Source organism: Drosophila miranda, chromosome 4 (assembly GCF_003369915.1).
Source record: "Drosophila miranda strain MSH22 chromosome 4, D.miranda_PacBio2.1, whole genome shotgun sequence".
NCBI classification, from domain to species: domain Eukaryota; kingdom Metazoa; phylum Arthropoda; class Insecta; order Diptera; family Drosophilidae; genus Drosophila; species Drosophila miranda.
Window position 1 is genome coordinate 14,034,797 of NC_046677.1, and position 17,569 is coordinate 14,052,365.

At 46.6% G+C, this 17,569-nt stretch overlaps 1 protein-coding gene across 2 annotated transcripts in view; it reads right to left on the reverse strand.

Moving 5' to 3' along the window:
• The window catches only part of LOC108162626 (centaurin-gamma-1A), a 61,949-nt gene that overhangs the window by 17,007 nt on the left and 27,373 nt on the right, over window positions 1-17,569 (reverse strand). Inside the window, exon 1 of one of the 2 annotated variants that reach the window (XM_033392542.1) lies at window positions 3,673-4,419. The exons of the other annotated variant lie outside the window; for it this stretch is intronic. Within the exon in view, the coding sequence (XP_033248433.1) occupies window positions 3,673-3,844 (172 nt within the window). The 5' untranslated portion in view covers window positions 3,845-4,419. Of the gene's footprint in view, window positions 1-3,672; window positions 4,420-17,569 lie in introns of those variants that run through there. 2 annotated transcript variants of the gene reach the window in all.

Genomic DNA, 17,569 nt, shown 5'->3' on the forward strand with positions numbered 1-17,569 from the left:
TGCCGTTTGACAGGTTGAGGGAGGGGGAGAGCTGGGGAGTCGTCTTCAAATGATTTAATTGAAAAAACGCAAATTGTTTTCGTTCGGGGAGAAAAGTGTCGAAATAAATTCGAAATTATTCGACAGGTTTCTTCGGACTTTCGGCTGGGAAAACGTTTCTTAAGTTTCGTTTCGGATTGGGTGGGATTTCGTGTTATGCTCGAAAGCACCTGTGGGGGTACCTCCTAAGAGTATTTTCCCAGGCAATGCCGGGAAATTAGTTGTGGAATTGGGATAGGTTTCGGATACAAGAAGTTTAGGAGACAGCTTCTTTTCTTTGTAATTTTCTTAATAAAATGTAAAAAAATATTCCATCTGCCTCAAACCATGACTGGGCTCTTACCAAGGAGAACCCCTGCACCCATGCCCCATGTTCCAACCATTAATAATATGATATTACCATCTTTGATAAAGACATCATAAAAGAGAGACACTATGATACTCGAACGAGTGCCTGTTTTAAGTACCGCGAGAGCGATCATAAAACTTCATTAATTACATGTTGTCGTCCCAAGTTTTTCGCTTTTGAGCAGACAATGTGGAATACGGGAAAACGGAACGTTTTTTGGCCAGATAATTACAAGGCGCGTGCAGAGCTAAAGAAGAGCAAGGAAAAGGTGCACTTTCCTCTGGGACTTGGGTCCCTGGGTCGGCGGCGCGTGCGGCAAGGCAGCCACAGAGATCTCGTAGCACATTTGACACCATTTGAAGAGCGGGCCATATCGAGAGGCCGCTCGTTTGTCTGCGACCGTGAAGTGGAGAGTGATTAATGGATTGCTCAATAGAACCACCGATCGATGAACTCCTCCTCTTCTCTGATCGCACCTCTTGAGTGTCTCTCACAGACTCTGACACCATCCGAGAGTGACAATTCGAATGATTCGATGACTCAAGAGCTGGCTCTAACCAAAATCAGAGGCGAAGCCAAGAGTCTCTAGGTCTCTGTGTATCTGTTTCTGCCTTATAAGGCTTGCCGAATGCTGATCTATGCTCGAGACGATCGTGCATAGTGGGCGTTGGGTTAATTAGTGTGGGCGGGTCATTAAAATTCAGACGGCAAATGCTGGGACTTCATCACTCATAAATGCTGGAGTCGCAGTCAGAATTTGTGGCCATTAATTAGGGGCACGCGTGAGAGTATTTCTCTCTCTCTCTCTCTCTCTCTATCTGCGGTCTCTCTGTGGGCTCCAGAGGTCACATGTCACAGCAAGTGCCAGTGGGAGGGAGACAATCAAGGGATTTACTCCCAGTTTACTCCACCGTCCACATGCAAGAGTGAGGTCACCTCCTCCGCTCTCCAAGTACCTCTGTGGACCCAACCCCGAGCAGAATATGCCATGATCTCATGTGCTCATCAGCAGCCGGAAGATTCCGTCTCCGCATAGATACAATGTACTCTCAATCGCACAAAACCCGCTCGAACCCGTTCACACTCTCATGTGTACCCGGCACAAACAGAATTGCGTTTTAGTTTCATTTAAACGTTCTAAATATCTGCCTTGTGTTTGTATTTGTTTTGGGCCAAAATGTGTTAAATGTATTATTTTGAAGAGCGTTGTTGACTCTTTATTCATCTTCCTAGAGCTTCCGAGCTTCGAATGAAATAAAAAGTTCAAGTATACAAAAACAGAGGCAACAGAACGAAAACGCAAACAAAAACAAATTCGAGAGAAATATACAAAGCATGGAAGAGATTGTGGGAAAGGTTCAAGAGGAAGACGAACATATACCACATACATATATGTACATATGTATCTTTTGGGTTACTATATCAAATCCGAAATCTGCCCGACGTCTGACGTCTGACGTCAAGGTCTCTGAAAAGTCACAGAACTGTCCACCTGAATTGGAGCACTTTTGCTTTTGCCTTTGCTTTTGCTTGGGATATCCACTATCTCGTATATCTGGGAATCTCAGGAACTCGTATCTGTACTCCCCACTCCCCTTTCAGCCTATCAGCCGAACAAAGAGGGAACTCTATTAAATGAAGCCACGTTAATGAACGGAAATAAATAGAATACTTATTGCATACGAGTATTTATTTACGAGCACAAAAACACAATAAGAGAGGAAATTTGCTCGTTATCTTATCAATGCCCCAGAGGCGGGAGGGGGGACTCGAGGGCCCCACAAACGCAAAAAGTAATATGTACTCGTATAATAAAACACTTGTGTATAATGGGAATCGAGTCCGAATGGAATGTGCAGCAGAAACCTAGAGGTCGGCTTTCAAATGGAAAACCCGGTTAGAATAGAGCCTAAGACTAGTACTTTTCCTACGAGGCGGGGACGGCAGATGCAAGAACGAAGGAAAGTTGCTGGAAATGCGGCATGGGATGTGTATTTTCCATATCCAATGATTCATAGGCCCCCACCAGAGTGAACCCATTTACAGTCCCTCACATATCAGGCTACCGATCAATCAAGCAATCTCTCTGGCAGATCTCTTCGGCCCAGAACCAGTTGACACATTTCCTTAACCCCAACACGATGTGGCGGACACTTAACACTTAAGACCGAGAGACAGAGAGATCCCAGAGATAAGTTAGGACCGAGACGAGAAATCGCCTCAGCACTTGGCACTTGGCACATCTCTCCCTCCCTCTCTCTCTCTCTCTCTCTCTGCCTCTCTGTACCGTTTGACGTCATTAGGTGGCATTGGTTGCAGCGTGTCAATGCTTACCACCTTCATTCCGGCCCTTGGCATTCCACTCCGCCCGACCCTGACCAAGAACCGGGGACCCGCATTCTTGTTTCGGGAATCGATAATTGCACGGTAGGTAAGTGCCAAACACTGGGGGCACTGCCGTTGCCACGGCTACACTGCCACTTTGTGTCTGCAAGTCAATGCCGAAATACACAAATGTGAGTCAGTGTTACAATGGGGCCGCCGCCTTTCCCTTCCGTCTACTTCTATCAGCAGAAATGGTGTTGCTCCTCCCATCACTTTCGCTCTCTACTCTTTCTTTATCGACCTTTCACTCTTCTTTGCATGGCACTTCGACACCTTTTGATAGAAAACAAAGGGCGAAAGGAAAGGGAAAACATTTTGCAAACTTTTCATGTAATTTTCATGCAAAAAAACCTTAAAAAATAAGACATGATGTTGCCATAACTTTGGCATAATAGACCCCCAGAGTCGAAGTCGAAGTCGGAGTCGAAGTCGGAACTGAGGAAGTCTCAATGGGAAACTGTGTCAGATTGCATTATATTCGCTGTAGCTGTGGCTGTTACAAAACCACGCCAGCGTTTGCCTCATTTGACACATGACACGCGATGTGCCACATCCGAAAGGTTATTTTGGGTATAATGGAAATATGGCAAACGCAGAAGTAAACGCAAAAGTTTGCTCGGACTGTTGCACATTAAATGTTTTAATGGAGCTTGAGCTAGAGCTTGAGGCAAGGTCATTGGCTAACGATTTTCTGCCGCTTTTTTCGACTGATGTAATTAACGACAGATGAAAGTGCAGCAAATGTTTTTGCCTAAACGATCTTTGAGTTATAAGGAGGGACTGATTATTGTTTGAGTGGCGAAGTACGCGGTGGTGTGTGGAGGGTCTTCCGGTCCCCTGGTAGGACTCCCATGATCTCCCCTGCTGAATGGTCGCTCCACCTCGACACTGTACCTCACCTGATTTACGTTTCTCGGAGCGGTCGGGCACCACCAAGCTCTTGGCCCGCTTCACCCGCAGCGAGCGTCTCCGGATGGAGCGCAGGAAGGCTTCGGGCATCCGGGAGAACCGCTGCGGCGTCTCCGGGGCCTTGGTGCGCTCCGCCAGGAAGAAGTTCTTGACGGCCAGCATGATCGACGAGTTCCTCGCGATCTACTGTGGCGATTCTGTGGGCGGTGCTCCCTTTGGGGCTTTGGGGCTCTCCTCCTTTTGGGTTTGTCTTTGTTTTCGCTTTGGGGGCGTTGTTGCTTATTTGCTCGTGTTTTTGCGCGTGTTGGCAATGAAAAGTGTTTTCGCTACTTTGCAGTGGGCTTTTGCGTTGTTTTGTTTGTTTCTGTCTAGAGTAATCCTTTCTGCCTTCGCGTGCTTTTCTGTCTATTTTCGTATGATGTGTGCACTTATTGGCTTCCTCGGCCGCATCTTGGCAACTTGTTTGGCTCGGCGAGAGACGATGAGCGGCGTTGGATTTGCATTTTAGCACATGACTAACACTTTCGGTCACTTTGCATTCATTTATTTCATTAAAAAACCATTTCGGGGGCTAAGAGAACTGTATTTTTACGAGTGACGGCACCGATTCGTAATTTATTTGCTTATATTGTAATCCACAAAAAATACGCGAAATCATACGCGGCGGCCCTAACACTCGGAAACGGCAACGAAAACACGTCCACGCTGCACGTCCAAATCGACCGCTGTCTGAGGAACGAATGAGTACGAATGAATGTGAATCAACATTGAATGAGAGAGCGCTAACAGTGCGCTAACAGTGTGCTAACAGCGCCATGTTAAGCGGCTCCACAGAGCAGAGCAGAGCAGCGGCAGCAGCTGTTGCCACGTGCTGTTAGCAGCTGCGGCACGAGGCAGGTAGAAACAAGAGAACTGTCGCTTCCAGCTTGTTGCTGTTGCTCGAAACATAATACTTCTTTCTGCTTCCGTCCACAGCAGCGGAAGCCGTCTACTGACTCTTGGCCGTTTATAGGCAACAAAAAAATAGATGGAAAAGAAATTGCACCAATTCTGTGGGGGAGGAGAAGCAGAGGGGTACTGGCACCCTTCGTTGCAACGCAATTGCTGCCTGATTCAATGTTTTATTAATAAACATTTGCATTAAGTTTATTATCAATTAACGAGCACTCCGTCAAAGGCGATAAGCTTTATCGAAGCAGAGATGGGAATACTAAACATTTAGTATTATGGAATGACGGCATTAAAGAGCGTATTATTGATTGAAAATTCTTGCAAATTAGTCGTCAAATCTACAAACTATGATAAAGATTGGTTCCAACTTCCAGGAGCTTGGACATCGTTTCAGTTAGTATATTTGTTTGTTGAATGCTGTTAAATGTAACAATACAATCGTTTTTTTATATAGCTGATTGATTTGTAGCTGTGAATACCCCTCTGTAATATTAATCTCTATTATCTCCATTATGAATCTCTTATAAAAACTACTTCTGTAGATGTTTTTACATCCCCGAAGCAACCGGTCAAAATGGGTTTACATCGATGCACAGAACACACACACACACACACATGCGCTGATAAGATTAGCAGTAACAGAGCTATGTAAAGGCCAAAGAGCGAACAGAAAAGAAAAATGTTATTCGTTTGGGGGGATGATGGGAAACAGAGAGAGAGAGAGACAGAGCAAACATCGTACGGAAATCAAAATGCAATAATAAACATTTTGTTGCTGTTGCCGATGATGATGAGGTTGATTATGAGGATGCTTGGGGGATACTCGTTGAAGACCTGTGCAACTCGAACGTCTCGGCCCCCCGGTGGCCTGCATCAACGGCAAATGCAGACAGACGCCGTTTTGTGGTTGTGGTACCCATTGCCGAGGGTATGACTCGTTTCCCCGCTGTTTGCAACGCACAAGCCAAGTGGATATTTCAACTAAACTTGACAAATTCCATCTGTAATGGGAAGAATGTATTTTCAAGGGTATCCATAGTTCGCAGCTCGATGCTGGTCTTCTTTTTAGTTGGGGTTTCGGTTAGTGGGCCGCTTGGGGCCTGATGTTTGCTGTCCTTGTTGTTGTTGTTATGCGAATTTGCTTCCTATAGAGAGAGACAGAGAGAGAGAGGGAGATGGGGAGATGGGGGCTCGAGCATGTGCCCACAATACGAGTACTCGAGCATAGGTATTATCTCGGGCGGCAGAGCAATTTGTGGATTGTTGTTTCATGCAATGTTCGATGAATAAAGTACGAAATTGTCTGTGAAATGAAAGGGGGGAATCGCTTGGAGCTAGGAGCTGGGAGCTGGGAGGATGCTGGGATGTGGCCAATGAAAAGTGGAAGTGAAATGGAATCAAGCTGTAAAGGCAATCAAGTGTGAATACCCTTGTTTCCGGTTTCGCTGTTGGGCAAAAGATACTGGATACTGGAAGCAAAGACCTTTCCCTAGTTTGCACTTATTTGTTGGGATTTCGCACCTTGTCAACAACAACCATCGTTTTATCAAACATTTAGGATCCATCACGCGCTAAATAACCTCCCCTTTTATAACCAAATAAACGCTAACCTTTTGTTGAGCAACAAAGTGCAGCTTGCTTTCCGATTACATCTCCCACAATCGCACAATCGCACAATCGCATGGATTGGCCCTAGACGACACGTGAACTGCATTACGAGTGCTGTATGCCCATAATTGGACACGCTCGCCGACTCACTTATCGGGGCCACACTCCGCACTTTGCGGCAACGAGTGCCAGCGGAAGAAAGGCCGAGAAAAGAGAGGAAGCCGGCCCAATCCGAGACCGAATCGGAATCGGAATCCCAAACGGGGACACACTTTGCGACTTAATTAGACGACATCAGTGTCGGGCGGCGACATTGAAATACAAAGCAGCCGAGAAAATGTCCAGAATGGAATGGCAGAGGGGCAGCGGGGCGGTACAGTCATTGGCGGCACGACATCGCACGCTATTGCAGTGGAAGCTCTGCAAGGGAGTGGGTGGGTGGTGGGTGGGTGGATGAGACAAACCACCCCGGGGGGAAAACTACACAGGAACAGGAGACGGGAACTGTAATTCCCAGCAGGGTGCGGCTGCTACCGTACACACTCTTTTTTATGGAATTTTAATGGAATTTCTAATCAACCTGCGACACAAGACGTCGCTGTGGCACACCCCGTCTGGGTGGCAGGATTCCAAGGGCCAGACCTGCCCAGATTTCGCATTGACGCATGTTGCACACGAACCACGAACCCCACCCCAGCCCAGTACAGCCCAGCGGAGGGTTGGTTGCACTTGTGGGTGGGTCGCAGGCCGTGGTCCGTGCCCTGCGGCATGAGCGACACTTTCCGTTTCGATTGTCCCAGTTCTGGCGGCAACTGTTGGTTCCGTATTCCGTATGAAATCATCGAGATACAAGAAACCAAAAAGTTACATTAATGACGTTAATAAAACTGCTGTTTGCTGGGCCTTTAAGGGTTACAAGTTTTCAATCTAGTACCGCCCTGCACCCCCTCCCCTCCCGCCAGACAGGCCGCGGGCTAATTGTGGCTCGAGGGTGCACTGGTCGCCGTGGCTTTGGGGTGTTCCCGCATCTCGAAGGGCAATTCGTTGGCAATTTTAATTGCTGGCAAATGTTTCAGGCAGGGGTGCACCTTGGAGGGGGTAAAATAGTAATAGGGATTAAAAACTCCTCAAAAGAGGAAAGAGAATTCCAGTTGAGCTTTCCAGAAGAGAATAGAATACCCCCTTTGCGACTACTTCCCTGATCTTCCCCTGAATACGAGTACGAATACGAGTATGAGTATGTGCAAACAAATTAGGCTTCCCTCGCAGGGCCATGGCTAACCGCGAATCCTGCACCCCGGCACCCCAGCACCCCAGCACCCCAGCACTGACATTCGATACTCTCCTCCACCCACTCGGAGAGCTTGTTGGGCAAACATTGCTGGGCTTATCCGGGTTCATCCTGGATGACTTTAGCACTCGGCGGCCGTCGGAGTGGGAGGAGAGGGAGGGCTGGGCTCTTGGGCTGTTGGACTGGCCTCAGATACGATTTGTCACAGCTCTGGAGACGGGAACGTGTGACAACTCATTCATTTGATTTAGCTGAGTGCATTTGCTGCCTATTTGATTGTATTTGATATTCAGATTCGTTTGCTTGTGTTTCAATTTCGCAAAAAGAGAGGCAACCCATAAAAAATACCCACAAACGGAGGGGAGGGAACTACTGCGGCGTGGATGCCTCATTTGTGGAGGGAATAAACTAATGGACGAGCTTTGTGTGCTCGTCCATGTGGCATGATTCACGAGTTGTTCCAAAATTTCAAATGAATATCGTCTGTGATGGTAGACCTATTAATAGATTATGTATCTCCAACGAAATGACACACGGATTAGGTACAAATTGCTTGAATACGGATTTACAGGAGGGGATTACAACAGTATTGAAGTTCCGGGGAATCCGTACCCCTTCCAATCCCTTGGAAATATGCAATTAAATTTCTCATCCTTGGGCAGATCTATTCAATACCCATCAACATCCTCATCCGCAGCTAATTTCGAATTTCGTATTCATAATTTTAATAATTTGCATGGAAAGTCATTTCGGAGTTTTCACCCTTTCCCGACCACCGACCCCCTGCCCCCTCCCCTCTCCACCTCTCCACCCATTCACCATGGATGCAATTACAAGCGAATTAGTTCTCACGCCCAAATGCGCTTACAGATTGGCCATGGCCAGGGCCCAGCAGAAGGGACGTGGAAGGGGATGTGGATGGGGATGGGGCATTCTCCTAAACCCTTGCCCATAATTAATAATTCATAATTTTAGCCGAAATTCGCAATTCCTTCAGGTTTTCTGCCATTTCAAATCGGGAGCAGCGTAATGAAGCGTGAACCGCTTCAGGAAACATTTGCGAAATCCGTGAGGCCCATGAAATTGCCCAAGGATAGAGGATAGAGGACAGCGGATAGAGGATGCTCCCTCCGATTTTCCTTGCCATAATTTTCCACCGAGAGGTGACATAATTATTAGGGTAAGGCAAGAAGACCAGACCTTTCATTGCGGAACAAGAAGGATCAAAAAGGGAACAAGAATATGGTGGTCCCGTCTGGTCTTCCCATCTGGCATCGCTGTCTGCGGATTTAATCAACGGTGGCTCTTCCGCGGTGGCTCCCCACTGCACTTTTACGCAAATTGAGTTGATTAATTTAAATGTGGAGACTAGGGAGACCCCCATCTGGCGGGGGGGGTTGGCTTTGTTGGCCAAAGGGCAAAATTGCAGACGGCAGAAAATCAATAATTTTAATGGCCTTCCCTGCAGAGGGGGCCCCCATCAAATGCAGATACATATACGTGCACACATACATAAATACGAGTATCTGTATATTCGTGTATCTGTGCGGCTGCTTGTTAATGCAAATATGTTAAGTACCGGGGCCAGTGGGGAGGAGGGGATGGAGCCAAGTGGAGCGCCTGAGGCCAGAGGCAGTCAAATTGAATTTCGTGTTTCAAATAAAAAGATTCCCCCAACGAAAGGCAAGGAGTTCCAGGCGAAATGCGAAGAAGGCAGTACCCTGAAAAGCACCTAAAGGAGCAATAGTACACTCCGAGGTGATCCCTTGGTCGAGGGATGTCCCCGGACTCCAGAGTGTTCCCCAAAGCGCTGCCTTCAGCGCTTCTCTGGCGACGCGTCGAGCGATTGGTGTCGAGTCAGCCACGAAACATCATGAAATATAATTATAAATATGCAAGTGAGTATTTGCTGTTCTGCTTTTCTGCGATTCTCGAAACAATTAAATTATTTTCGCTTTCATATGCAAAATGCTCAATTATTTACATACGTAAATTCGACAAGAACACATCTGACGCAAGTTCCCAGCGACTGAACTGAAAACAGAGAAAAGAATGGGGAATGGGAGAATGGGGGAATGGGGGGACTAGGGAATGGGGGGTACTACATATACTCGTAAATTGTTATTATCCAGGGTCACTGGGTGAGTGGCTGTGGCTGTGGGCAGCGCGGTTTTAGCCCTTGTCTTTATTTCGAATTTTACTAATTTTCTGTTTATTTATTTCTGTAAAGAAAATCACCAGCGAAACATGTTTGTTGACGGATAAACAGAAGAGTGCGAGTGCCAGTGCCAGTGCCAGTAGTGCCACAGTAGAAGTGTGGAGTAAATTGTGAAAGATTCGATATGCGATACATCCATCCATCCGTCATGGGGGATGCGCGAGAGACTAAAATTAGACACATTTGTGATAATTGAATATGGCCAATGGGGCTCGTTATTGGGTTCAACGCATTGGGTTACACGAGTGATGAATATTCATACTCGTGGCCGAGCTCCATGGGGTTCAATTCGTTTAAGATGCCAGCGAGTAAAAGCTGTGGGAATCCAATTACAAGTGCAGCCCTTCTTCACCTTCATTCCTCTCTGGAGACCGGCTATCTGGATGGGGTTCTGTTCCAACTACCTACCGATCCCCATCCCTATCCATATCAAAGACCTTTCCGAATCCCTGGCGAAGGGAAATTAATTGCATTTCACAGATACGATTTTTTGGGTGTTTCTCCATCGGATCAGAGGCACGCTCGAGTGATTTTTCTTCAGTGTCCACAGGTCAGAGGTCGGATCGAGAAACGCACTAAGTAGAGGTAGAGGTAGAGGTAGGGGTAGGGGTAGGGGTAGAGGAATTTCGAAAGAAACAAGATCAAATAAAAATGTTTCCAATATTTTTGGACATAAATTCATTGTCGTTGTTCTCCGTTTTTTGGACCAATCGTTTCGAGGGGTGGAACTGCAAATCCTTTTCGAGCCGAAGGGTCCCTCCTTAGGGATGGAGATCCTTAAATGGCGTGCAAAATTTAATATTGAAAAAATGATTTTGACATTTTGATGCGAATTCGCATCTTTCTGCGATATGTTTTCTGCGGTGTTGTGAGATCAGATGACGGTTTTATGATCCCATTACCGGAGAGGGGAACCCTCTCCAGAGTCTCCAGAGACTCCAGAGCTGTTCACTTTTTACCCAGGTTCTCAGGTTCGTTCTCAGGGCATTCGATGCGGCTGTCCCTACGGGAATTCATTCGATATTTACGAGTGTGTAAGCGCAAATGTTTATGGGATGTCGGAGTCGGGCTTGGACAAGGGCTGAGATCATTCAATAAGCTCACGTTTTGAGTCAGCCATCGGCCATGATATCAGAGTCGAAGAAGATGCCTGACTATAGTCGTGACTACAGTCTCTTCTGATCTGATCTGATCTGATCTGTTCTGATGCAATCGATGATGCTTACCTGCAAAAAAGAAGAGAAAGATGGTCTTAGTTCATGGGAATACACGCGAATCAATCTTCCGATGTAATAAATTGCTGTGTATTTCTCAACAAATCACGAATGAGTCAGGAATCTCCGATTCTCGAATGAATCCATCCGCACACAGACGCCTAAATCAACAAAGGAAATTGCCAACAAATTGACCCAAAAAGAAAGCAAATTTTCCCGATTTCCAGCTAAAGAAAATCCATTTTTCATGCAAAAATCTCAAACTGGAAATTTATGTGCGAAAAACGGATGGAAATCGAAATAGAAATAGAAATCGTTTTGGCAAATCAATCAAATGGCAACACGGGACGAGGGGAGATGGCAGGGGGAGGTGGCAGGGGGGAGGTGGCAGGGGGAGGTGGCAGGGGGGATCGTTGCTGTTGGGCATTTTTCAATGTCGGGATCTTGTGGGTTACCGAAGAAAGGACATTCATCTTGCGGCTTGCCAGTTGACTTCCTCGGACCGTGCGGATAGCATGCGATCCTGCGCAGATCCTTTACTATCCTGCTATTAAAAAACATGCAATTGATACCCAGATAGCCGCCCGAATAGAAAATAGGGAAAAACTACCACGAAAACGTCCTTCGACACAGGACACACAGGACACACATGACACACATGACACGTGTCCCTGTGTTCCTCTATTTTTTGCTTCTGGCTAGTCATCCCAATGCCTAATTGCGGGTTCCACTGACAAATCGCTGGAAATTAGTTAATTATTCTACGAGTACGAGTATATCCCCGAACAGAGCCAGAGCCAGAAGCCAACAAGGACAGCATATTTCCCTCGCGGCATAATTAAAATAATTGAAATTGAAATGGAAATGGAAATAGAAGGGGAGGGGGATATCCACCAAAAAAGAGAAGGAGAAAAAAAAAGGCAATTAAACAATAAAATTTACACGGCATTAAAAATGCAGCAGCAGCAACAGCAACGCCAAACATCGTTTAAAGCTGTCCGGATGAAGGACAAAAGACGAAGGACAACTGGATGAGCGGGTTGGATGCGGACTCGGATTTGGTTTCGGATTCGGACTGGCAGTGGGACTGGGAGTGGTGGTGGCAGCAACCCCCGCTCGACTTTTTGCGCGATTCGAGCTGATGGACATGCGTCGCTTATGTCGCCACAGGACAATGCCTGTCCCGCCAAAGGATGCCATACCCCTGCCCTCAGATCCCTCTTCATTAGCGGACTGAGCAAACAATGCAGCTCCGACTCGCTCAAGTGTGCTCATTAGAGGAGGAATGGGAGGGAAAAGGGGAAAGGGTTGAACCCAGGCGCAGCTTATCCTTATCAAATGCATTGCACGTTTTGCCTCGAACTTTTTTACGTGTGTTGGTATCGGAACAGACACGACACGTTCCAGGCACATCATCGTCGGACTCTGCCCCATGCCCCGTGCCCATACCCTACCCGAGATCCAAGATAATACAAAGCTCGTATCTTGATGTTATGAAATTTCATGTCCACCGCAGTTATGGAAAATCATCCAGCCCATAACTGCCCGAAGCAGCGTCGGCAGCATCCGTCAGATGCCATACATTAGAGCCTCCGTAGATTTCCCTTTCATGTTTGCGTAAACGTCACCTACTTCAAAGTGTTTGCCCGGGGTTTTTCCAGGTTTTTCCGGGGGTTGGGCAGCTGTCGGACGGACGCATGCCTCCCGATTGAAAGCATCTCGTCAGTGCTCTCCTTTCGCCGGGGCCGGGGCCGGTGAAAGCCAGTGAAAGTGATGAAAAAACACACATGTAAATGCATATGCAGATAGGTCCATGGATAGTCCGCTTTGGGTGTGTTATGGTTATAACAGCTGCTGCTGTTATCTTAACTCTGGCCGTTAACTGGACCAGGACCGAGGGGGAACGAGGGCTGCCTTTGTTCCACTCAATTGGAAAGCAAAACTCGGTTTATGCAAACTAATTGTTTCCATCGTCCCTCGTCCCCCGTCCCTCGTCCGTTTAGGTGGCAAAAGCCTGCCGTGAAACGATGATCTCTGGAGAACTTTAATGGGATGGCCACAGACCCATATGCGGGCCGGCACGTACAGTCTGCGAGTCACTCATTCGGGTAGATATCATCGGAAGTCGTCTGTGGCACGGAGCAAGTCATAGACGGGGGAGGGGTGGGGCAAACACTTGGCCTAAGGACACCCTGGTGACCCCAAAGGAGTTATATTTACGTGCTTTTAGAACAGGTCCTCTGGCATGTTCGCATGGCAGCAACACAGCCACTGTGCTGTGCTATCAGTATAAATATTTACGATATGCTTTAGTAATAGAATATAATGGGACACGATAATGGGAGACCTTGGCATCCTCCACAAGTCAACAACAGGCGAAGGCAGCCCAAACATCATCCAATTAGATGGACTCCAACGAAATACACAACTAACTTTTGGGGAGCGACTAGAGAAAAGCAATCGAAACATATTTCTAGTAGTAATCAACACAGAAAACAGGCCAAGATATTTTCAAACCAGAAAATAGTATTAATACTTAAGACTTGGAAAATTATAGTCATTAAGACTTAAAGCAAATAATATGTAAAATCAATGAATAAATAAAATAAAATTGACTGAAAAATAAATTTCCTTGGCCATGGAAATTAATCGGTTGGGAGAGGATTTCTTATCGATCATTTCTCTTAAATGGTGATCTATTGGATGGAACACAGCTTACAAATTTAGATCCCCATGAAATCTATGAATGGTATTACACACAAATAACGCAATCAGCACTCAGATTTCATAGTTTCATAGCATCTTTCTTATAGTGTTAAGGGGGCTCCCAACTTCTACTATTGCTCCTTGATTTATTCTTCGGAAAAGAGAATGTCCGAGAATGCAAGAGCAAAATACACGCTGTGTGCATGACTCGACTCGATTCTCGCTGATAAGTGTTCCTTTTTCTATTCGTTGATGTTGGACTGCTTCCAAATTCGAAAATGCTGTGTACTGGATACTCCATCGACTTTTTAACAAAGATATGCCGAAGGTGCCGTGCCACTAACCTCAAGAGCAGAAGAGACCCTCAAGTCCATAATAAATATTGTACTTATTGAATCTGTAGAATTCTACGATTCTGTGAACGTTACTTCTGGCGGAATTACACATAATGAGAGGTCTACAAACGAGTGCGGACCGTACAGTCCCAGTAGACAGAAAGTAATGGACGGCTGTCACCCCAGGCTCCCTTTGAAGCGACATTTACAAGTCAAATGAGGTCCTTGGACCTACATGCACACCGTTCGTACCTCAACCACACTCGTCCTCGTACACTATGCCGAATCGGGAGACATCTAAATTGCCGCAATCAACTTTGTCCTTTGCCGCATTTGTCCATGACATTTTTGGCTCAATTTACAAAAAGAAACATTCCTTCTTTCCGTTTTCGTTATGATTTGAGGCTATTTCCGTTTACAATCTGTATAATTGGCGCATGCTAAGCAATTTGCTGCAGTTGCCCGAATCGCAGGACAACGACCGCTCAGGACTCGTATCTAGAACGTTGACCAGGTCCACATGTCCTCTGCCTCTGCCTCTGCTGCTGCTGCTTCTGTGGCTGTTTGCGTGTCGAATGGAGTGGTGTGGAATGCAACTGGCAGGACAGGGGCATTATGATCCACCGCCCTGCGCTACCCGCGGCGCAATTGTCCTGCGCACGAGACACGCGTCATATTTTAATTATGACAGCCGACAGACCAACAACCGAGCACCGAGCACCGAGGACCAAGGACCAAGGGCCGGCCTGTCCTCCTGTCGGGGCGTATCGTCGAATCCGTCGGTCAGTAAGTCAGTCAGTCAGCCAGTCAGTCCGGGATCTGGACACGCAACGCGGACGACACAAAAAGGGGTTGTTGCCGCTGCGCGGAAACCGGAAATAGCTCGATGCCACCTTTGTTGACAGATTAGTGGCGATCGCTGCCGCGTGGTCCATGGTCCATGGCCCATAAACTTGACATTTTTATTTGACACTTTGATTGTCTAAGCTTGTCATATAAAATTCTGATGCCCGGAGCCCGCTAGGTGTTTGGGTTTATTATTTGAAGGATTCGGGATTCTGGATAGCGGAATTGTAACAATCGCAAAGCCCACATACCCATAGAGCGGGCACGAACCGAACACCGCATTGCCATCATTTTCCTTTTTGTTCTGTTCTTTTTTTGCATATACTAATAGTAGTCCCCGGGCATTGTCCTGGCTAAACAAACTAGAACTAATGAGTGCACCGAGTCCTGCCCCTGAAACGCCGAGCGTACGAGTGGCAGAAACAGTTTTGGCAAGCATTTCCAATTATGGACTCGTATGCGGGCCCTGTCAAGGTGCAAAAAATAGCGCGGCACTTGACAAATGCCCAGTGGAGGGCCGACTACTGGCTACAGGCAGGATCGCAGCTCGTTGCACGTTGCACATGCCACGGCGAGCAGCGGGCAGTCTCTCCCCTATCTCAACCCACACCCCTCCCGTGACCATGGCGTGCTCGCATTAATTTCATTACGCCGCATTTTCCCCATTACAACGGTTGCATTTTATTTTAATGAACTGCGCAAGTCGCGTGTCCTGCGCGCAGGATTTGACCGAAGCGCAGGCGCAGACAGTTTAAGTGCTGCACGCTCTCAGGGGTGGACAGTCCTTCCGCCAGTCCGTTAGAGAGTCAGTTGACCAACGACCAGGACCAGCTCTGGAAATCCCTTTGCATGGGTGCCCTAAGCTTTCCAAAGGGACGGCGGAGGGTTGACGTTGTAATGGACTTCACTCCGCGCAGAGAACGAGGGGGAGAGAGCGTTTGATTGATTACTCAACTGACCGTTGAGTGTGCTTAATGGTCGTCAAGCCCAATGTCATTCGTCAATTGCATCCCGCTCTCATTTGCATTCATGTTGGATTACTCTGACAATCGTGAAGTGAAATAATTGGATCAAAGTGAAGCAAATCCTCGAAGCGAGCACGAGCTGGTAGATCTGCAAATCCATTCCAGCAGAGTACTTTTTGGTGCATTTAAGTACAGAGAGTAGAGAGCGCCTGCCAATGAGATGCACTCACTTTCTGCTGAAGTTCACATCTTCAGAAATATCTAGAACTCTGAGCAGAGATATTTTTACTCTGTACACTCTGTAGTCTGTATTATACTCGATTCAGAAGGATTCAAATGCGCCAATTCACTTATGGGAACATTGTACAGGTACGACAAAGGTTGCCTAGCGGAAGCCGGTGTTGTGCACCGGTCGGTAGGATTATTCAGAAGATCGCTTTATTCTTAGGATTTTAATAAGCTCAAAGACATTGGTGGGTCGCATTGCCCAATGACTGGGGGCGGCAAATGTTGAGATGCCACTAGATAGAGGGCAGGGCATTCCCATATGATCTGTTCGGAGACCATCTGAAGGTGTTTTAATTTCTTAAACTCATTTCTCAAGTGACAATGCCCAGGGTATACTTTTTATATTGAGATTTCGTATTGAGGGCTTCTTTCCAGGGATATTGAGGAGGCCTTTCTAGAGTCCACAAAACTGTACTTTACTGTTTTTTTAGCCATGCTCTAATCCACTCTTTATAACTATTCGAATCCATGAAATGAGTGATTGATTTCATGGCCAAGATCTTAGGGGCTTCAATGTCACGTTGTCCGCGGCCTATAAAATGGAGGCAACATGCAGTTTGTCCCAAAATCCAACGAACTAGAACCATTATTAGATCCATATCTATCCATTTCCCAAAAATAACTAATGACAAATTAGCCTGAAGACCTTTTTGCTGTGACTACAACTATTAATTGTAATATTGCATTTATCTTAGGCTAGAGTTTTCGAAATAAAGCAATAAATAAATAAAAGAATTAATGACAAATATTTAGGAATCTGTTTTATTCGGATCACGACCAAGCACTATTTGATTATGCAGCATCGGAACTGCCGCTCTACATTCATCGAGAAGTGAACTTATGGATTCCTACTGCATGCCTATTTCATGATTATTTTATGACTTTTGATGTAATATTTCAAATATTCACAGCACCATTAAGATGTCGATAAAGCACTTGGGTGTTTTGTTTCGATTGGTAATGCTGTGAGGACAGGGCTGGGACAGGGCCACTGTGCCAGACGACGGAACTTGCGTTTGCGATGACGACGGCGATCCGTGTAGATCGGCCTCCCTCACAGCTCTCGTCGGGTGGAGGAACTCTCTCTCGCTCATGTTGAACTGTACTCGAATCAAAGGGTGTCCGGAGAGAGATTTTACTATAGTTTATGGCCCCAACCGGTCCTTGGTTCTTCACGGATCTCCAGAGGTGAGCGTCAGGCCTTTCCAGGACAATTGTAGCGAATCAATCGTCACAGATCATCAAATCATCTCAAATCGATCTAAGCCAATTACACAGACAGCTGAGCGGGTCACAGGCTCAGTCTCAGACTCGGACGAGGTCCTGTATCGTAAATCAGAGAGCAGAAGGTGTGAGAGGGAGACTCCGATGGCAGGATGGCACAAAAGCCCAGACTCCTTTAAGCTAATTTGTTCTGACGTCGCCTGCGATGTGTCGGTATTCGGTATTTGGGATTCGGGGTCCT